Source organism: Equus asinus, chromosome 12 (assembly GCF_041296235.1).
Source record: "Equus asinus isolate D_3611 breed Donkey chromosome 12, EquAss-T2T_v2, whole genome shotgun sequence".
Taxonomy (NCBI): Eukaryota; Metazoa; Chordata; class Mammalia; order Perissodactyla; family Equidae; genus Equus; species Equus asinus.
In genome coordinates, this window is record NC_091801.1 from 2,057,284 (window position 1) to 2,080,580 (window position 23,297).

The 23,297-nt window shown below is 37.1% G+C and overlaps 1 protein-coding gene and 1 non-coding gene across 2 annotated transcripts in view; one reads left to right on the top strand and one right to left on the bottom strand.

Annotated features, from left to right (window-relative positions):
* The window catches only part of CNBD1 (cyclic nucleotide binding domain containing 1), a 391,920-nt gene that overhangs the window by 355,439 nt on the left and 13,184 nt on the right, over positions 1 to 23,297 (bottom strand). The window contains exon 3 of the mRNA XM_070480954.1: positions 13,700 to 13,772. Within this exon, the coding sequence (XP_070337055.1) occupies positions 13,700 to 13,772 (73 nt within the window). The remainder of the gene's footprint in view (positions 1 to 13,699; positions 13,773 to 23,297) is intronic.
* On the top strand, positions 10,390 to 10,496 carry LOC123275890 (U6 spliceosomal RNA). Its single transcript, XR_006512063.1, has one exon. It is a non-coding gene; the product is annotated as a U6 spliceosomal RNA (small nuclear RNA).

Here is a 23,297-nt window from a genome sequence, read left to right on the forward strand (position 1 = left end):
CAGATTAAAGACACCTGAATAGGAAATTAATAAGCTTGAAGATATATCTGTAGAAATTCCAGAATGCTTCACAGAGAAATAAGGAGTTGGAAAATAGAAGAAATAACATCAAGATATTTATCCAGTCTCTCATTAAAAACACTCATTGAGCCTCTAGGGTGTTCTAGGCTCTGTGATAGAAAGATTGAAAGATAGGGTTTCTGTTTGGGTTGGCAGACTACTGATTGATCTCTCCCAAATTCACGCATCACTTCTTCCCAGACACAGGGCTGTCCAGCTCAAGAGGACATTTCCCAGCCTCCTTTCAACTCGGTGTGGCCATAAGACGAAGTTCTTGCCAGTGGAATGTAAGAAGTGATTACAGAAATTCTGCTCCTTAATCAAATAGGAAATCGCTTGTCCTTGACTTCACATTTTTCCTTTCCGTGGAGTGGAACCAGATGTGGCAGTGGCCATGTTCGACTGTACTGACAAGGAAACAACAAGCCAATGTCAAAACACCAACGTGAGGGAAACGTGTGTCCCTGAACGACTTCATGGGGCTGAGCTTCTGCACACACATGGAACACCATCTCCAGACTACCGAGAGTGAAAAACACCTTTTACTTAAACCACAGTATTTTTGAGTCTTTTGTTACATCATATCGGCAGTTGCATACTGTAACCTAACATAACGAATACAGACTTCAAGGAGCTATCTGTATTAAAACAGAGAGAAACCAGCTTTTAAAACATGCATGAGAAATTATCAGGAGTGCTCTGATAGAACACGGTGCAAAGTGAAGTGGTAACGGAGAAGGCAACTGCATGAGGGAGAAGAAGCATCAGAAAACTCCTCCTGCAGAGGCAGATTGCAGATTTGAATATAAAGATCAGTTCACCTGTTCATTGGTGGATGCAGGTGGATGGGAGAATGGTATTTGAGACAGAAAAATCAGTATGAGCAAACGTACAAAGGCCCTCAATAACACGGTGGAGGTGTAGTCAACATACTATGAGTTACAGTCATGGCTACGGAGGAGAGAAAGAGTCACTGGGAGACAAGGCTGGAGATGTAGGAAGCGGCCAATTGTAAAAGGTCTTGTGAGGAATGGGATTACAATTGGCTTATCAAATGTGTGTCTAAGATGGAGGGAAGATGGGATTCTGGTGTGATTTTCCAGTTTCTTGCTTGCACAGCCGGGTAGATAATTTTGTTATTCACTAAGATAAAAATGTGGACAAAAACATAGCTTCGGTTTTATATAGTAATAAGACAAAAAGTGTCCTTGTATCAAATCAAGTTCATGTCCTTCCTTTCGCAAATAAGAAAACTGAGCCTGAAAGCTTAACGGGTATTCCAAGAATCTCAACTGAACTTAATGGCAGAGCAAAGACCAGCACGCATTCCTTCAGACACCCAGCCTACAGTCGCCCTTGAACAGATGTGTAGGAGAATAAAAACCTGTGAAGAGACAATCCGGACCTTGAAGTATAAATAAAATTAAACTAGGTGTAGGGGAGATTAATCACTGGAAATATATCATCAAGTAAAGCAAGTCTTGTCTTCAAGAAGTTTTCAATCTAGAGAGGGAAGACAATGAAAATAAATGTGTAACCACATAATATGTCTGATGTGGTGTTAAGAAATGAAAGCAAGAATCAGGGAATACGTGCTAAAAGAACCTGTTTCCTACAGGGTGGTCACAGAATGCAGAGACCTGAGGGAAGTGAGGGAGAAAGGCACGTGGCTATCTAAGGAAAGAGCAATCTTGACAGAAAGCACCAGTGTGAAAGGCTTGAGGCAGGAGCGTACTTGGTGTGCTAGGAACGGAGCATGGAGACCACTGTGGCTGGAGCACGATAAGCTAGAGGTCTCGTGTAGAAGAGGTCAGAGATGCAGTGGAAGTGAGATCAGGTACAACCCTGCGAGCCACAGTAAATATCTTAGCTTTTACCGTGAGTAGTATGGAAGCCATTAGAATACCTTGAGCAAATAGTGAAATGTTCTAGATTATATTTTAACAGGATTTCTCTGGCTGCTCTACCAGCCACAGATTGTAAAGAGGCAAGGGATGGAGTAAGAAGACCAATGAGAAGGCTATCGCAATAATCTGGGCAAGAGCATGTGGTGCTCTGGACCAGGATGGTTGCAGTGGAGGTGGTGAGAAATGGTTATATTCTGGATATATTTTGAAGGTAGAGCCATGAGGATATGATTGGATATAAGGTATAAAAGAGAAAGAGAGCAGGCAGTGATGACTCCAAGAATTCGGTCTTGACCAACTGGAATTTGTACAGTTGCCATTTACTAAAACGTGGGAGCAGGACATCAATAGGTGGAGAGAAAATAAAGTTAAAAGTTCTGTCTTAGATTTGCAAAGTTAGAGGTACCTCTCTGGTATCCATGTGGATTTGACTTCATTTTTTATACGGTGAAAAGTTATTGGATAATCTTGAGCAATGAAATGTGTCAAAACATATTAACCTAGACGCATCAAAAAATAACATTAGAAAACTATAAAAGCATATATAGGAAAAAATAATAATGTTGGGATAGGAAGGTCTTTTTAAAAAAGATACAAACAGCAAAAAGGCACAAAAGAAAAATTCAACTGGATAAAAATTAAAATATTTCCGTAGGACAAAAGATACCGTGAACAAAGGTCAAAGGCAAGTGATCAAGCAGAAAATGTTTGCAACACACATTAATCCTGACAGAAAATTAATTTCCAAAATAGGCACATAATACCTACAAACAACTCAACAGAAAAAAAAGGGCAAACGGTATAAACAGAAAATCATTGAAAAGGACAGTCAAGTGGCCAAGAAATTCATGAAATACAAATTATACAAAATAAAATTTTTGTCCATGAACATGAGTTACGATAAAAGTTTGGTAGTTCAAGTTTTGGTGAGGGTGTAGGAAAACCTCTTCTTTGCTACCGTGAGAGTGACAGATGTACAAGGAGAGTTACCAGGCCGGCTTCATGAGCAAGATGTGACCTGTGAACTTACATAGCACCCACACTCAGAAAGGCTTCACACTGAGTTTAACGCTCTACTATCACCATCTTGAAATTCTTAATAATGTTTTAACAAGGTGCCCTACATTTTCATTGTGCACTGAGCTCCACAAATTATATTACTGGTCCTGAAACTCACTCAATCAGGAGGGTAGCAACCAGAAAAACAGAAACCACCTCAGTATTTGAAATAGTACAGAAATACAGTTGTCGAAGTAGAACTAAGAGAGCCAAAAGAGGAGGGTGCGTTAACACACAGACAAGTACCTGGACAAAGCACCTTCATCCCTAAGGCTGAGTCCTCAAAAGGGTAGCTGTGGCATAGAGTATCCAAAGAGAGGCTGAGATTGCCCAGGAGGAGCCACTCGTAAGACTACAACTGCTGAGTAGGGGCCACAGAGCAGATGGTGGGTCCACCAAAGAAGGGTCATCATGGCCAAAGACAGAGGGATACAGCCATTTCCAGAAATGTCACAGGCAACAGGAAAGAGAAAGGAGAATGGTTTCTTCTCTTCTGATTTCTAATCTCCTACTTGCAGCTCCTATTGGCAGAAATTAACGGGGGGAAGGCAGCTGGCAAGGAAGCCTGCAAAACGAAGTTTGCAAATTCCCAGATCTAGCCTTTCGTAAAGAGTATAGAGACAGGAGTGTGGAAATATGGTACTTTCTATATAGAATTGTCTGTGTGTGTGCCCTGTACCCTAAAAATGACACTTATTAGTATTTTACTCTAGAAAAGTACTCACACATAAATAAGGAGGCATTTACAAGGCTATCCACTGCAGCGTTTTTTGAAATAGAAGAAAACCAGAAACAACTTCAGCGTTTATCAGTAGGGGAGCAGTTAAATAAAGTGTAGTTTATTGATACCATGAAATAATATGTAGGAGTTAAAAAAAATGAGTTATACCTGTTCAAATTGGACAGATCTCCAAGACATGTTGGGTAGAAAAAAGAACAAATTGCAGATAGATACTGCAATATGCTATATCCTTTATATACACAGACCATGCACTTACACATCAATGCTGTAAATTTATCCTGGTTACTGAAACATATGTAAAGGTACAGAAAAGGACTAGGAAGATACCCACTGACTGATTTAACACTGACTACCTCCAGGGATGGGGAAGGAATTTAAAATTAAGTGATGGTCAGGAGAATGGTCAAAAGAAAATTCAAAATTATTTGCATTGTTTTCAGTTTTACAAGAGAAATGTACACATGCATATTCTTTTTGAATTATTAATTTAAAAAACATACAAGTAAATAAGCAACTTCAAGTTTTACTATTAAGCTACAGTAGTCAAGACAGGGTAATACTGGCAAAAGAATAGATGAAAACATCAATGAAACAAAATAGAGAACCCAGAAATAGACCCACAAAAATATAGTCAAATGATTTCTGACAAAGGAGCAAAGGCAATTCAATGGAGAAAAGACAGACTTTTCAACAAACGGTGCTGTAACAACTGGACATCTACCTGCAAAAAAATGAATCAGGACACAGACTTTACACCCTTCCCAAAAATTAACTTAAAATGGATTATAGACCTAAACATAAAATGCAAAAATATAAAACTCTTAGACAGACATAGGCAGATAATCTAGGTGACCTTGGGTTTGACAATGCCTTCTTAGATAAAACACCAAAAGCATAATTGTGACAGAAAAAAATCAATCAGTTGGACTTTATTAACAAACTTCTGTTTGCAAAGGATACTGTTGAAAGAGTGGAAAGTATCCACATACTGGGAGAAAATATTTGCAAACCATCTATCTGATAAAAGAGTGGTCTGAAATATACAAAGAACTCTTAAAACTCAACAATAAGAAAACGAACAACGTAACTAAAAAATGGGCAAAAGATCTGAACAGACACCTCATAAAGATATAGGGATGAAAAATTAGCATACGAAAAGATGCTCCACGTCATAGGTCATCAGAGAAATGTAAATTAAAATAACAGAAAAGTATGACACATCTATTAAGAATGACTAAAATTGAGAACAGTCACAACACAACTTGCTGTCAAGAATATGAAACCACAAGAACTCTCATTCATTGCTGGTGAAAAGGCAGAGGTAAAGCCACTTTGGAAGACAGTTTGGTTTCTTACAAAATTAGTCATACTCTTACCATACAATCCAGCAATCGCACTCCTTGGTATTTACCCAAATGAGTAGAAAACTTAACATTCACACAAAAACCTGCACATGAATGTTTATAGCAGCTTTATTCGTAATCGCTAAAACTTGGAACCAACCAAAACATTCTTCAATTATTGAACAGGTAAACTGTAGTATATCCATACAATGAATATTATTCAGTGACAAAAAGAAATGAGCTGGGGGCCAGCCCCATGGCTGAGAGGTTAAGTTCACACACATTGCTTTGGCGCCCAGGGTTTCGCCAGTTTGGATCACGGGCACAGACATCGCACTGCCCATCAGGCCATGCTCAGACGGCATCCCACATAGCACAATCAGAGGCACTATACAACTACGTACTGGGGGGATTTGGGGAGAAGAAGAAGGAAAAAAATTGGCAACAGATGTTAGCTCAGGTGCCAATCCTAAAAAAAAAAATGAAAAAGAAGAAATGAGCTACCAAGCCATGAAAAGACATGGAGGACCCTTAAATGCATTATGGCTAAGAGAAAGAAGCCAATCTGAGAAGACCACATGCTGTATTTTTCCAAGTATATGACATTCTGGAAAGGGTAAACTATGAAAACAGTAAAAAGATCAGTGATTACCAGGGATTAGGGCGGGAGAGAAGAATAAGCGGAACACGAGGGATTTTTAGGGCAGTGAAACCATTCTGTATGATACTGTAACGGTGGATACATGTCATTATACACTTGCCAAAAACCCTAGAATGTACAACACAAATAGTGAACATTATTGTAAACTATGGACTTTAGTTAATAGTAATGTATCAATATTAGCTAATTAATTATAACAAATGCAAATACCATACTTGTTCAAGATGTTAATAATATGGAAAACTACAAGGAGGGGTAAAGGGGCATCTGGGAACTCTGTACTTTCTGCTCAATTTTTATATAAACCTAAAACTGCTCAAAAAATAAAATCTATAAAAATATATGAATAAAATAAAAAGACTTAACTTTTTGTAGTAGACAAATCATTTTTTGTAGTAGACAATGAGGAGTGAAGAAGAGATTTGAGAATGGAATTCCAGTTGTAAGTTTGGTAGTCCCAGAGCCATGTAATAAAAAAGCTAGAGTTGAGCAGTGGATAAAAGATGAGTAATAAACATTAGAAATGTAAAGGAACAGAGCCAGCCCTGATGGTCTGGTGGTTAAAGCTCAGTGCTTTCACCGCTTTGGCGGCCTGGGTTCATTTCCCCATCACAGAACCACACCACCCATCTGTCAGTTGCCATGCTGTGGTGGTGGTTCACACAAAAGAACTCGAAGGACTTACAACTAGAATATACAACCACGCACTGGGGTGGCTTTGAGGAGGAAAAAAAAAGGAAACATAAAGGAGTAATAGAATCTAAGTATAACAAATGGAGAAATAGAGAGAAAAGAGAATAAAACATGCCTGCAAGATTTTCATGCTTCAATGATGAGGCAAATGGTAGGCATTCAGCAATTAATTTTTGAAGGCCAACTAGGTGCTGTGAACTGACATAGACAATTGAAAATGCAGTGGTGAACCAAACTCATGTGGTTGTTTCCCTCAGGAGCTAACAGTCTAATTATGATAATATTGATAGGAAGTGGAGACAGGCAGCAGGTTTTCATGAGTTTTTTTCTGACATCAAGATCTAGGGAAATTTGAAGGTTAATGATATCTTAGAGATTATCTACAGCAACTCCTCTAACTTGAGAAAGTTTACCTAAGAAAACATCGACTAGACTGGTATTTCTTAGGTGGGTGGAGGGATGGACCCAGTTCCAAAGTGTGTTTGTTGGAGGCAGTTCCCACATAACACCAAACAATTCTTGGACACTAGCTGCATTTCTGAGAACTCAACTCAATTCTAACACTATCTGTCTGGAGGTACTTTCAGATCCCACAGGTTAAGGGCTCAGCCCCACAAGACTGCTTCCATCCACTTCAGATGACAATTGCAACTAGTAGGTCCTCAGGTTACCCACAACTTCTGTCCAACTTGGCTACAAATGAGAGGTTCCCACGACCCCCTCCTCAGGTTCGATTAATTTGCTAGAGTGGCTCATAGAACCCAAGAAAAGAGTTTACTGACGTTTACTGGTTTATTATAAAGGGATATGATAAATGATACTGAACATCCAGATGGGAGAGATTCGTAGGGCAAGGTTATGCAGGAATGGGTGTTAGGCTTCCATGTCCCCTCCACGGGCACCTCTCTCCCTGAACCTTCCCGGGTTCACCAACCCAGAAGCTCCCTGAACCCAGTCCTTTGGGTTTTTATGGAGGCTTCCTTACAGAGGCATGATTGATTAAATCATTGCCCACTGGCAATTGATTCAACCTCCAGCCCCTCTGCCTTCCCTGGAGCTCAGCAGTTGGGGCAGAAAGTTCCAACCCTCTAAGACACCTTCATCACTCTCATCACTTAGGAAATTCCAAAGCTTTAAGGGGCTGTGTACCAGAATCAGGATGAAGACCAAATACATATTTCTTCCGATAAATCACAATATAGCAGAGGGCTATTGGCATTTTGGATGGACCAATGTGCTTAATTTTACTGCACATCGCAAACTGTTTACAACACCTATCCCTACCCACTTGGTGTCAGAGTCACCTCCTAGCCATTGTGACACCTATAAATGTGTCTACATTTCCAAATGCCCCCTGGAGGAAGTACTGCCTTAGGTAGAGAACCCTGCTCTGGACAATTGGGTGTAAGAGCATGCACTTTAGGTGAAAACAACATTAACAGACACACCTTGAATTACAAGCCTCCAACTTGTTCCTAACCTACTAAACAAAGGCAGGATTCCATCTGTCCCGCCCACATTTTCTGCCACCACAAAAGACAACAAAGTTGCTCTGGACTGACAGTGCCAACTGGTGGTCGTCAATGGAAACTCTTCAAAATAAAAATTGACTTCGCTCCAGACGAAGGAAGGCTCATGAGATCACAGCTCAGTTAACTTCTTTTATGGGTAGATAAACCATCTTTTTCAAGCTCTTCTTGTCTCTCCTTTCTCTTCCAAAGTTTATTCCCTTAAAAATAAAAATCACCTCTCTTCATATCTTTATTTTATGTCAAAAAAGGTCTATGTCTGATAAGCCAACAGAATTAGCAAAACACTCTCATTAAGAAAAAGAAAGACAATACATTTTGAAATAAAAATAGCTATAATGAAGAACCAACCATTATGAATAGACTCTAAAATCTTCAACATTGTCCAGCAGCCTCCTTAAAAATCCCTTTAATTGCCTCACTCAATTTCTAATACTCTACTAATTTAATGCAAATTACCTTAACCTGAAGCAATGTGAAAGAAACAACTGCTAAATGCTATTTTTTATAATTTATTTCTATAATCTTAATATCATTTTCATCTTTTTTTATTATAGAAGTATAAAATTTAAAGACACATCTTGGGAAAAATGGGCACAATTAATTATCTGTAAGTCCAGGAGTTTCCACCAGATGATTTCTGAGCTGGCTTCCTGTTGCACAATCCTCTCATTCTATAATATTGTGTCTATGGGAAAATGCTGAAAGCTACAGAGTGAGCTTATAAATGGACTTTGGGCTAAAACCTGTTTATGAGTTATAGTCTCTATAAGTATAAAAAATATATGGTCGGCATAACCATACTTGTATTTGAGTATAAGTGGCTATATGCTGGTAATATTAACCACTAATAAATATAGAGCTCTTGCTATATCCCACTCACAAAGGCAACTGACGAGCACCAATTTCATAAAAAGGCACAAATGCATGGGCATCATGACTGCATTTGTCTTCTATATTTCCTAATTTAGACATGTTTAAAGGTTTTTGTATGAAGTGACAAGAATACTTGGCCACATTGGAAAATGTAGTGGCAAAGACGTAGCTTCTGTTTTTATCATTATTTGAAACTTGGGAGAACATACATTTCCTTTTAAACCATATTCCTCTATATATTCCTAAGTAAATTGAACTTTAGAACATAAGAGCCAACTGATCAAGTCGTGGAGTACTTTGACAAATGAAAAAGCTCTTCAATGAGTATTTAAGTTTATCTCCAAATATACAGTCCAGGAAGAAAATTGGAATGTCATACTATCGTAAGCTACCCTTTTATAAAAACCATACGTTTAAAAATGATTAGCTCTCTGCAGAATACTAAAAAAAGAAAAAAAAATCACACTATAAATATATGTCTATGCTCATAATGAACACAGGTAGAAAACCCATATATATTTTTAAAGCATTAAGAAGATATTTATTCCTACCGAACATCAGAAGGTAATGCAATTCAAAGCATTGAACCCTATGCTAAATGTGAAGGGTTAGGAAGCAACAAGATAAACAAACAAGGCTCCTGCCCTCGTGGACCATGCAGTCAACTAGAGATGAAAGTCCTGCAATTAAGAAATTTAGAAATCCAAAGTGATATCACTCCCATCTGTTATTCAATTTTCTTCTACATTGGATCAAAAGTCCCAGAATAATATGCCAGTCTACTGCCTTTATTGTGATAGAAGAAACTTTTTTTTTAGAATCAAAAGTAAGTCCCTTGGTAGATTCTATACACAGAAATTTCTGTCCTTGAGCCATTTTATTCTCACTCTTTCTGTTTTTATTATAGGGAAAAGTATATTACACTGGTCATTTTAACATTAATACATAAAGGATAAGTAAATATGGAGAAATGCATTGACTTCAACTTTGTATTTCTGACAGACTGAAATAATTTCTATGTGTGCATTTCTGGTAAATTGCCTAAAAACATGTCAGGGGGAAAAAGGACCTGAATTGCCAAGCCTTCATTAACTCATTGTAATTTATTGTCTCATTCTAAATAAATATTCATTTTCATATCTAATTTTGATATGTAATCTTATATTCTTTTTCTAAAAGAATGACCCCAAGCCTATACACTGGTACCCTAAAACGTGGCCACTCCCAGGATGTGCGCAACTGCCGCAAAAGAAAACATCCAAGAAATTCAGGGGATTTAATGTCTAGGAGAAGGCACAGTAAACGTCAGACTCAGTAAATGGAAGTCTACTGGGGCGTGGACCAGAGGAGTGTCTAATGAGAGAACACTGCCAGGGGGATCATCAAAGCAGAAGACAGAGGCTGATGAAATTTGTGTAGAATGGATACTTTGGCAGACTCAGACCCAGATGATTTGATCTCTATTATGATCCCTGAAGGGGAAAAAAATCTAGAAACATGTTTTTAAATAAATGTCTGAGTGCTCGCTTCAGCAGCACATATACTAAAATTGGAACAATACAGAGAAGATTAGCATGTTCCCTGCACAAAGATGCCACGTAAATTCATGAAGCGTTCCATATTTTTCTCTTATTCAACATAGTACTGGAGGTTTCCGTCAGAGCAATTAAGCAAGAGAAAGGAATAAAAAGAATCCAAATAGAGAGTGAAAAAGTGAAACTCTCACTGTTTGCAGACAACATAATCTTATAAATAGAAAACCCTAAAGAATCCATTGGAAAACTATTACAAAATAATTAACAACTGCAATAAAGTTGAAGGGTACAAAATCAACTTTAAAAAATCGATTGCATTTCTGTACTCTAATAACAAACTTACAGAAAGAGAACTCAAGAATACAATTCCATTTACAATCGCAACAAAAAGAATAAAGCACCTAGGAATAAATTTAACTAAGGAGGTGAAGGACTTATACAATGAAAACTATAAGACATTATTGAAAGAAATAGATAATGACATCAAGAGATGGAAAGAGACTCCATGTACATGGATTGGAAGAATAAACATAGTTAAAATGTCCATGCTACCTAAAGCAATCTACAGATTCAATGCAATCCCAGTCAGAATCCCAATGACATTCTTCACGGAAATAGAACAAAGAATCTTAAAATTCATATGGGGCAACCAAAGACCCCAAATTGCTAAAGCAATCCTGAGAAAAAAGAACAAAGCTGGTGGCATCATAATCCCTGACTTCAAAATGTACTACAAAGCCATAGTGATCAAAATGTCATGCTACTGGTACAAAAACAGGCACACAGATCAATGGAACAGAACTGAAAGCCTAGAAATAAAACCACACATCTACGGACAGCTAATCTTCGACAAAGGTGCCAAGAATATACAATGGAGAAAAGATAGTCTCTTCAATAAATGGTGTTGGGAAAACTGGACAGCCACATGCAAAGGAATGAAAGTAGACCATTATCTCATGCCATACACAAAAATAAACTCAAAATGCATCAAAGACTTGAAGATAAGTCCTGAAACCATAAAACTCCTGGAAGGTAATACAGGGAGTAGACTCTTTGACATTGAACTTAAAAGGATCTTTTCCAATACCACGTCTTCTCAGATAAGAGAAACAAAGGAAAAAATAAACAAGCTGGACTTCATTAGACTAAAGAGTGTCTGCAAGGCAAAAGAAAGTAGGATCAAAACAAAAAGACAACCCACCAATTGGGAGAAAATATTTGCAAATCATATATCCAACAAGGGCTTAATCTCCATAATATACAAGGAACTCACACAACTGAACAACAAAAAAACAAACAGCCCAATCAAAAGATGGGCAGAGGATATGAACAGATATTTTTCCAAAGAAGATACACAGATGGCCAATAACCATATGAAAAGATGTTCAACATCACTAATCATCAGGGAAATGCAAATCAAAAGTACACTAAGATACCACTTTACACCTCTTAAAATGGCTATAATCACTAAAACTAAAAATAGCAAATGTTGGAGAGGGTGTGGAGAAAAGGGAACCCTCATACACTGCTGGTGGGAATGCAAACTGGTGCAGCCACTATGGAAAACAGTATGGAGATTCCTCAAAAAATTAAAAATAGAACCACCCTATGACCCAGCTATCACACTACTGGATATCTACCCAAACAATTTGAAATCAATAATCCAAAGTAACTTATGCACCCCTATGTTCATTGCAGCACTATTCACAATAGCCAAGACATGGAAGCAACCCAAGTGCCCATCAACCAATGAATGGATAAAGAAGATGTGGTATGTATATTCAATGGAATACTACACAGCCATAAAAAGACAAAACCACCCCATTTGCAACAACATGGATGGACCTGGAGGGAATTATGTTAAGTGAAATAAGCCAGACTGAGAAAGACAAACACCATATGATTTCACTCATATGTGGCAGATAAACAAACACAAGAACAAAGAAAACAGTTTAGTGGTTACCAGAGGAACGGGGTTGGGGGGGGAGGGCACAGGGGGTGAAGGGCAGCACTTATGTAGTAACAGACAAGAAATAATGTACAACTGAAATTTCAACGACGTAAACTATTATGAACTCAAATAAAAAAAATATATCTGAGCTGGAAAGCAAAGGAAAGTGAGAGGAAAGAAGGAATTCAGCGCCCAAAGCCTAACTAACTTCTTGTTTGTTAGAAAAGGGACCAGCATATAAGACAAGTTCAACAGTTAAAAACTTGGATGAGCTTGAACAACAACAATAATAAACACATATAGCTTTTACTGTGTGCCAGACTCTGCTGACTTTACATACGTTAGCTCATTTAATCATCCTAAGAACTCTTTGAAATGGGTATTGCTATTATCTCCATTTTACAAATGAGGAAACTGAGGCACAGAGAAATTAAGTAACCAGTCCAAGGTCACATAGCTGGTACGCGGCTGAGCCAGGATTCACACCAGGAGGTCTGACTCCAGACTTCATGGACTGAATTCTTTACCCTGTGCCCAAAGTCACTGGGAGGGAGGAGGATGCAAGAGTGTGTAGAAAAAAAAAAATCATTCTTGGAGAAACCCTTGGAATATTAAGGAAGCAGGCCCTCCTGCCTTTCTCTGAGAAAGAAGGAATGGAAACATGGATGAAGACATAGAAATAATTTGAAATAATTAAGAGGAAGTGACTTAGAGATGTTTTAAAGTAGAGAGGGAAAGTCTGTCCACTTAGGGCATTTTTTTCAGCAGTCCCATAAAAAATGACGCAAGGTCCTCCCTTAGCGAAGAAAGGTGGGAGGGTGGGTAGACTGACGGATGTGGAAGAAACCAACTAGTACTATAATTTCAAAAATCCAACTTGGGGAAAGGAGTTGGCAAGAAAATATGTGTTTTTAAATTCTATCTTCAAGTATCGCACATCTTAGGAATCCTGGGCTTTGCTCTGTGATATTTCCAGGCTCATTGACTCCAGCCTATTTCAGCTGGCCATCCCTACTGCACTGCTAAAGTCCTCCTTTCACTCAGGATTCGTGTTTTCAACCATTTAAAGCTTTTTCCCCTTATGACTGCTTTTTAAGTACCAGAAAGGGCCCAGCAAGGGATGAGTTATGTTTGCTTCAAACTGAATTGTTTCCTTAAAATATGACATATATATTCTGTCCCTTCAATCTGGAGGAATAACTCCCAGGTTTTCAAATGTTTTTATCTGTGTGGTGAATCAGGTACCTATGAGAGTCAACACTGCTTTATTACTCTAATTTATCCATGAAACAAACATATTCATATTCACTTGAACGACAGAAAAAGATGCATGAATAACTTACTTGTATTGTAGTCCTCTCGTCTGGCATAATGCGTTCAACTGACCATAATCAATGTGCCTAGACATTTTCAAGCCTGCAAAAAAAAAAAATCAATTAAAAGTGTGAGTAATTTTCTGTAATCTTATTAACCAAGTGTGTAAGTAGAGTTTAATTGCAAGCATTCATCAAAGTAAAAGAATTCAGTGACTATGGAAGTGAGGTATTGTGTATTTGATACACAAGCAGAATTGAGTAGGGATGATTGAAATGAGGAAAGAATTCAGTGTTTTTCATTGATGTCAAATCTGGTCTAGGATTGTTTGTCTGTTTAAAGTCAGCAAATATGGGCGTTTATATCTGTCATATGATGTCACTCCTCTAGAAGTAGCCTTTCAGAATTCTCATCCTATACCCTCAGAATGTGAACTGGTTCCAGAACTCCAGACGTGACAATTCAAACAAGAGTTTTCTCGAGGTCTCTGTCGCTGTCTGTCTGTCTCTGGAATACCGGCAATTTTCATTCACCCCCACACAGGCCTCCCTCTTTGGCCAGCCCCTCTTCAGAGTACCTTCCAGTGTTTGGAGTCCGTTCGCAGTTCCTTCAGAAGTTCAAGTATGAGCAAATCACACAAGACCCTTTAAGCGCAAAAAGTAATTACAGCCAAGAAGCAAACTAACTGTGAGTCTCCTTCAGCGCTAGCAAGAACTGACGTCCTTCACAGGAGATGGAAAGGAAAGGAAGAGAGAGTATCAAGCACAATCAGCCTCATTACAGTGACCGGCACTCACATCTCAGGCCCTCTCCTTGCTCCAGGAGAATGCTTTCTGTTAGAAATACTGCAAAGCAGAAAGCAGTGATAAATACCGGCATGCCCCTTATTCCTTCCCTTAGTGAAAAGACTTTGAGAAAATCAGTGGCTTAATGCATTTCTAAAACTCTTAAAAATGTATTCATTGACCACATCCCAATAGTGAAGAACTGAAATTTGGTATGTCCAGATTTACCCATCTTAATCTCAGGGTACTGAATCATAAAATTTGACTTTTTGTTTAAGCCTCTTGTGATCTAAAAATTAACCATCAATAACAGATACCACTTTCTAAATATGAAATTGAACTAAGTAAAATTTAAACAGAAAACTGATTGCTATCCACATAGGTCATAACATTTAATAAATTTGAAAATATCAATTACATGGTTCAGGCATTTTCTTACCTACATTACTCAGTGAGGCCTCAAGAAACAAAAAATAACCTAATTGCATTTTAGCATCATATGAAATAATTTTAAATGAGAAAATTTGCAGTTAGATTACAACAAAAATACTTTTAGGATAGTAATGTCACTGATATAGGACATTATACAAAATCTTAATAATAGTAGATTTTTAGATACATGAATTAAGACGAGATTTCTATGAAGTATTGATTTAGTCCATTTTCCTGACCCAGTTTAATACAGGGTTAGAAATAGCCCTGGTGACTGGTGTGGACAGGAAAGGAATATGATGCCAAAGAGATTTGGGGAAAACGTCAAGTTTTGAGAAAAACTTAACTAAAAAAAGGATGTTAAAAAGTAACTATCTTCATCCTGCAGCTAAAGCAGCTCACAAAAAAATAAAAATCACAGGACAGATGTGATAAGACTAAGAATTGCCAGCAGAGAGAGAGAAATTGAAACATCCCGTCACCTGAGAAAAGCTACAGCCCTTAAGGGTGGGGATTCACTGAGCCTCATTTCCAAGAGGCATTTGTCACAAAAGTGCTGAGCAACATAATGGATCTTGTCTTTGAAGCAGTCTCGTTAAAAAGAAAAAAGCCAAAAGGTTTCAATATGAAATTGTAACTCGGTAAAGACCAGAAGTTGAGATTTTCTGATGATCAAAATTAATACAGAGATAAAGCTTACAGAGTTTCACAGGGTACTAAGTTCACATTTGTGTTCCCATCTTGTTTCCCCCACATGACTATGTCCTAGCCGAGCTTTTGACAGAAGTAGAGGGGTCTTAACCCTATAATGGGGATAAAATCGAGGATTTTGACCAGACTAAGTTTGAAAGGGGATTAGAAGCTGATATAAAAAGGTGCTTATAAAGTTAATCCTAAACTAGAAATCCATGGTACGATTAAAAAACCAATTATCTTTATTGATAAAAGGCCCACTATATTTCTTGAAAGAGAGAAAACTAAAATCCCGTATTTTATCTGAGTGATAGCTTGTGATCCTTTGTTTATACATATTAATGTTTGTTCAGGCATAGATATATATTTTTCATATTTGTGCGGTATAGGGATTTAAGTATGCTTGTGATGGGGTTATAAAGATTTGTTAAAAATGTGTTTTGTGAGTGTTAAAATTAAACTATTTTCCCTCAACAAGCTTAAAAGGTAGGTAAATACCCCTTGCAAAAAGCTAAGAGGAAGCGGTAAGATAAGTGAAGCCTTAGAAATATTGTAAATGCACACTGCTGCTTATCATGAGTCTAGGCTCGTCGGAGTGGCTACAGGGCAAGGAAAAGGGATGAACGCGGAGCCAAAGAGAAAAGGTGACCATGACCACGTGGAAATACCAGAGTATGGTCAGCTAGAAAACAGAGGGCTGAGGCCTCTTCAAAGTGTTGCACTCTAATAAATAATCCAGCGATGAGCAGAACTTTGCTTAGTTCAATATTCAGAGCTCAAAGAAGCAGTTTAGCAGCAACAGCAACAGAAACTTTATCAACAAACTTTTGTACTAAGAATAACAGTTCTTCTGCTAATTCTAGCACAGGACTAACGTGCAGAACGAGAAGCTGCACAGGAGAAAATATAGGATCTGCCAGTTCTAGCCTGAACTCCACCAATTTTCACATGAACATCATCCAGGAAAGTCAAACTCAAGATAACCAAAGCTTCACTTAAAATTCCTCTCATACTTCTTTCCTTCAAAAACCTGATCGTCCTTCTGAATTCTCCATCTGGGTTAAGAAAATCCCTATCACTTTCCATAACTCTACCACCAACCTTGGGATCCACGTCTACTCTTTCCCCGTCAGGACCAATGTGTAATGAAGGCCATCAATTCTCTCTTTCAAAATGTATCCTAAATATGTTTCAAATATGTCCTATCTGATCCCAATGACAGGGCCACCAAATAGGGCCACGCCACGTGCACACTGTGAAGGAGTACCAGCTACATGCATGCAACACGTCAGTATCTTGTTCCAGACTCTCTTTGAGCCTCATTGGCACTACTACGATAACCTCCTATCTATTCTCCTGACTCCAACTTCCTTTCCAACCCATCCTCCACACAACGATCACAGTATTTTCTAAAATTCCAATGGGATTACATACGTTTCTTGCTTAAAATCATTCTAAGCCTCTACAGGCTAACGTTTAAATATTTTGTATGGAATACAACGCCTTTTGACTTCTATGGCCTCATTGGCCGCCGCCACCTGTGTCGGTGCCCTTTGCCCTCCATCTTTCGACAGCACACGTTCTGGCTACTCCCTGAAGACACCCTTTCCTTTCAACGTAAGGTTCTCTTTGGTTCTTTCTCAACTTAAAAAAAAACTCATCCGTCTGTTTAGATCAACCTTGAAGTTAACCTACCTGTGACAATTTTTAAACTTCTCTTCTCTAGAAAAAGGTAGTTGTTTTTTCCATTGTGTTTTAATGACTTTTTATTTATACTTAATGTTTCTTCCAATTTGTTACAATCCCCCAAGGACGGGGTCCACTATACACTCATGTATAAAACACTAGAACTTATCATAGCATTTGGATCTAAATATATGTTATTTGTTAAATTATATTGCATAAATAATAAGAACATGGCTCTAATATGTCAGGTGAGGGTCCATTGTATGCAATGCACATAAAATCAAAGAAAAATAATGAAGGCAGGAAAATTAAAATAAAGTTGCATTTAACAAATACGGCAAAGAATACCTACTAAATACTCTTAAAAAGCTCTCTGACCCTTGCAGGGTATCGTACTCTAATCATTTTACCTCCATTCTGCATGAGACTGAAGACCACGTCAATGCCATTTTTGCCATTCAAAACCAATGCATCATGAAAAGAGCCCACTAAATAAAATAAAGAGTAGAAAGAGGGAAAAAAATTGACCTTCATTAAAATTGAGAATTAGCATGTTTCCTAACTACAAACTCTGAAAAATATCAAATTGTAAGAATTCAATAAACTTTAAAAGATACACAAAAGCATATTCATACTTCTCGTGTTTGAGGAAATAGGCAGAGTTCTCCAGGAGAAAGCAGAATAGCCCTAAAAGGTACAACAATGAAACCTTCCTTGGAACGGGGCTTCTTGAGACATGGACAGACTAAGGGGCATCGCAAACCCACGATATACGTGGAATGTAGGGCCAAACAAGGATCCCACATACACTCATATTTTTTTAAGGGTCAGATTGTTGTGGTGGTGAGAAAGAGGACAGATGTTAGGTGGCATCAACACAGAAGTAAGTGATCTCAGTCACTGGAGAGAAGTAAACAGAGGCCAAATCACTACTGGGAAACCTTTGCAATATGAATGCTGACAGCACCAATCAGAAACAGATCATTTAGGAAAGAGTACAGAACACAGTTGATGATTAAGAGTTCAAAGTTACCAAACAAGAAAATTCAGCCTGTCTGCCGTGCCAAGTCACTCCTCACCACTATTTTTTCCAAGCAAGTAATCTACCTTCAAAATGTAACCATCATTCAATAACCCTAGGCATGACATACTCTAAGGGAAAACATGAAAAATGATTAACTTATCAAATAAAAATCAAATAATATGCATCAGAAAAAGAAATATGCCAAGATGTGGGGAGAAATCTTTCCCAACCACACACACACACACACACATGCTTGATGAAAGAAAAGTAAAGAGCTATAAGGCGCTAAATACAAATAAAGCAATAGAAGAAATTACAAGTGAACAGGCTATCCTCAGGAAAGAAGAGAATGATAAAATTATAACAAATAAAATCCACGTTAGAAACAGCAAAAATGACAATAAAGATTTAAGAAAATATAATCACAAAACATAGAGGCTAACACGCTCAAATACATAGAAAAGAGAAAAGAAGAAAATGATAAATGAAGATGGAGAAGAGATATTACACGTGAAAATTGTTCCTGAGTAAGAAAACAGAAAAAACGGTGTGGAAAAAAATGCTCAAACATATAAAATAACAACACTTTTCTAATATAAGGCCTTGATTCTGAAGAATCAAAAAGGGAAAGAGAGCATAATACATGATTTACAAAGAGACTAGATGTTACTAGGTTAGTAACTACATGTCACTATGTTTCAAAGATAAAGAGACAATCATTTTAGCACCAGCCAAAAGAGAAAGTTTTCACACTTGTAGTATGAAAACTCCGTTTGGCCATGGTCTTCTCCACAGGAAAGTTCTGGCAAACCGCAAGGCAATCTCAGGAAAAAATACATATACATTATTTGTGAATTTTATTCTCCAATAGACATAAAGATAATAAATAAATAGAAGACCTTAGAGAATATAAAATACCATGAGCCCTCTTTGAAAAATATGGTTTGATAAACATACAACTAAGGCTTGATAGCATGGACACTATACTAATAAAGGTTATGTAGATTCTGTAAGCCTTAAAACATGTAAGTTCTTCATAGATTCTAATGGAAGTAGTGTAAACAATAATGACTAACAAATTGGAAGCATAAAATATATTTGCACAGATTCCCTCACATAGCATGTAATTAGTAGTTACAGTTTTTTGTTTTTTGGGGTTTTTTTTTAAAGATTTATTTATTTTCTTTTTTTTTTTTTCTCCCCAAAGCCCCCTGGTACACGGGTGTATATTCTTCATTGTGGGTCCTTCTAGTTGTTGCATGTGGGACGCTGCCTCAGCGTGGTTTGATGAGCAGTGCCATGTCCGCGCCCAGGATTCGAACCAACGAAACACTGGCCCGCCTGCAGCAGAGTGCATGAACTTAACCACTCGGCCACGGGGCCAGCCCCAGTAGTTACAGTTTTATAGACTATTTTAAAATAATGGAGGCTTAAGAATAATATTTGGAGATGTGAATGTAACTAGCCAAAGACTTAGACATTAAGATTCTTAGCAATTAAATCAAGATGTCAAGAGGAAAACTTTTCTCATTTCATACTAGGTTGTGAATACCCAGTGTCGAAAGTTGATAAATCAAGAAATAGAAGTGTAAGCATTGAGTCTGCCTATTAAATATTTTTGTGTTCTAAATTATATGGCATTAAAATTCATAAAGCAAAAATTGCAGGAATAAATGGAGACAAAAAAACCCTCCACAGTAATTTCCCTTCCTTATTGTCCAAAAATCAAGTAGAAATGATTCACTGAGGATATAAAGTCTTTACATAATTAATGAAATGTTAATCATATATCAAATTTATTCTTAAAGAGTATCAAAACTGAAACTACAAAATATCAAGGAAGTAAAAATAGTGGATGTTTTCATGAACCTATGGAATATAATTAAAGTCTTTCTCTGGAGAAAAGACATTCTCCAAAATATTTATATTACAAGAAAAGAGAAAGAATAAAATCAAAAGAATTAAGTATTTGACTCAGGAAGTTAGGAAAAGAGAATTAAAATAAATGAGGGAAATGAAAGGGAGAAAATAGAAGAGCAGAAAGTAATGAATTTATGAAACAGGAAAAACTGTAGAAAAGTAAGCAAACTCAAAAGCTAGTTCTTTGAAGGAAAACAACTGCTGGCTTATTTAAACAAGGAAAAAATGTCATAGGTACTCAAGGTCATAAAATTGGTAAATAACTATAAATATCATTATCAAGGAAATCAAAAGGGTATTTTACACAACTATATACCAAAATAATTAAAACTTTGGATAAAAAGAAAGATTCTTCAGGAAAATCATACTACATAAATAGACCCCAGATAGGAGAGAAAATCTAAATAAGTTAATTGCCTTGAAAGAAATGGAGAATAATCTCACAGGAATTTCCCCCTGCCACACACAAAAATGCACCAAAGTATTTTCATAAGTGAATTCTGTGAAATCTTTACAGAATAAATAATTCTAATGCCAGTTAAATGTTTCAGAACACAAAAGAAAAGCTTCCAAATTTCTTTGATAAAGCAAGCAAAACAATGATATCCAAATGTGACGAGGATAGCATGAAAAAGAAAACCAGAGATTGACTTCATTCATAAATAAAAATGAATATTATAAGTGTATGATGTCCAGAAACACAATAACAGTAATATCATACAACAAAGTAAGATTTATCCAAGTAACTCAAAGAAATTTCAATTATAAAATATAACATATAATTTACCATGTCAAAATTTTAAAAATCATAATCTTCACAGATACAGAAAAATTATTCAATAAAATTGAGTATTGTTTTTAAATAATTTAAGTAGAAAAAAGTTTCTTTTCTTAACCTGATGAATATATCAAACCAAAAGACAGCATCATGTTTAATTTGAAACAGTAGAAGCAATAGCATAAATTCAAACACAAGATAAAAATATCCACTAGTGCTCCAAATTTCTGGAAGTACTGAGCAACACAATTTCATAAAAGACATACACAAGTTACAAAAATTTGAAAAAAGAGACAAAAATATTGTTTGCTAATATTATAATTATATAGGTAGAAAACAGAACTGAATAGAATGGAAGCCCATTAGGAGTGTTCACTCAAGTGGGTGCTTACAAAAGTAACTATATATTCAACAGCTTGCCCCTTTTCTCTGAACAATTGAGTCCTATAGCCATTGGGATAGTGGGGAAGGTAGGCATCAATGCCAGCTGTAGGTGGGAGCAAAAGGGAGGGTGTCGACATGGCCAAGACCAGGGTGTGGAGGGCATCCATACATGTGGCTGGGCCCATGCAGAAGATCAGAGGCTGAGGAGGGTAGGATAGCAATCACGTGAGGTAGGAGGGGGAGGGGATGCCCCAGTGCTGAGTGTTCCACCCTTAGTCGGGGTGGGGTGGCAGCGAATATGGAAGACAGGCTACAGAGAGGGAAACTGATCAACAGTATTATAGAAAAGTTACTAGGAGGAAGGTCCTGCTTCAGAGAAGGGAGTTGCAAACTCAGAAAGGAAGAAGACCGGAATGTACCCTGAAGAGTTGCACTGGAATTGGAGGAATTGATCTAAACTCATAGTTTCCAACATATATAAATTGATATGCAAACAAACACAAATGTAAATTTGCATTCCTTAGATCTGACCACGGAGAGGGCCTGGGAGCAGTGACGCCCTAACCTCGCTGAACACATATAGCAACTAGATCTCGACTTCTAGATGCAATTCTGCTTTAAAATGGACCAGGGCTCCTCAGGAAAGCGGCTGGTTCCCGGGCTCAGACAAGGAAAGTGCGAGATGAGCCTGAGAAATCCTGTTATGCCAGAAAGCAAAGACATGCTTAAATCAACTTGAAGGCGCTCCCAGTGGCTGAACCGTGAACAATTTGGGCATCAAAATATATAACGAGAGTAACTCATTAAAAACCTTTGAGCAAACTAGGAAACCGTAAGTTTACATTTATTTATTATCCATTGATTGATGAAACATTTTATGAGAAATGGGATATTTATAGACCTTCAAAATACTTATTCACAAAACACTTATTAATTACAAAAGGGAAAAGAATGAATTTAAATTTACAGCAAAGAAGCTCTCCAAATCCCACCTTAACCAATTGATTAAAGTGAATATCATCATTAAGTGAGCCAAATTGTAATCATGTGCCACCTGATAAGATGGAAGGAGAACAGAGAACCACTTGTATGACATTTCTGCCAAAGGAGTCCAACTGGAATCTAATCATAAGGAAACTTCAGACAACCCAAATTGAAGGATATTCTACTAAATAACTGGTTTGTAATCACCCAGCATCAAGGTCATGAGAGGTCAGGAAAACTGAGGAACTGTTCCAGACTGAAGGAGACTGAAGAAACAAGGCTGAAGAAAGGCAACACGAGATTTTGAATTGGATCCTCTTACTACAAAGAACATTATCAGAACAACTGGCTAAATTCAGATGCGGTCTAACTATTAGATTACAAAAATTTGTCTGTGTTGATTTCCTGATTTTGATGGATGTATTGCGATTATGTAAGGGAATGTCACTTTTAAGAAATACGCATAAAAATATATATGGATGATAGTGTCAAATGGCTTTGGAAAATTAAGTTTCTTTATACAGAACTTTCAACATTTCTATAAGCTGTGGTTGTTTTGAAATTTTTAAAAATTTTGTTTAAAAAAATTTAATAGCTTTCTCATATGATGACTTTTACAAGTTAAGAGAATTCAATAAGAAAAAATATCATTCATAATAGCAAGGAAAAAAGATAAAATGCCTAGGAGTAAATTTTATTGAGTAGCATAAAAGGATATTTGCATAAATTGGAAGTAGGAAGTAGGAATATTGTAAAGACACCAGTTCTTGAGTAGCAAGATTCAATATCATAAAGATGTGAATTCTCTGTAAATTAATCTTTAACACATTTCCAATTAAAATACCAAAATGTTTATTTGTTGAAAAAGCCCAAATATTTCTAAAGTTCACATACAAAAATAAACATAGGAGAATAGCCAGTAAAAGTCTTCTAAAAAAGAG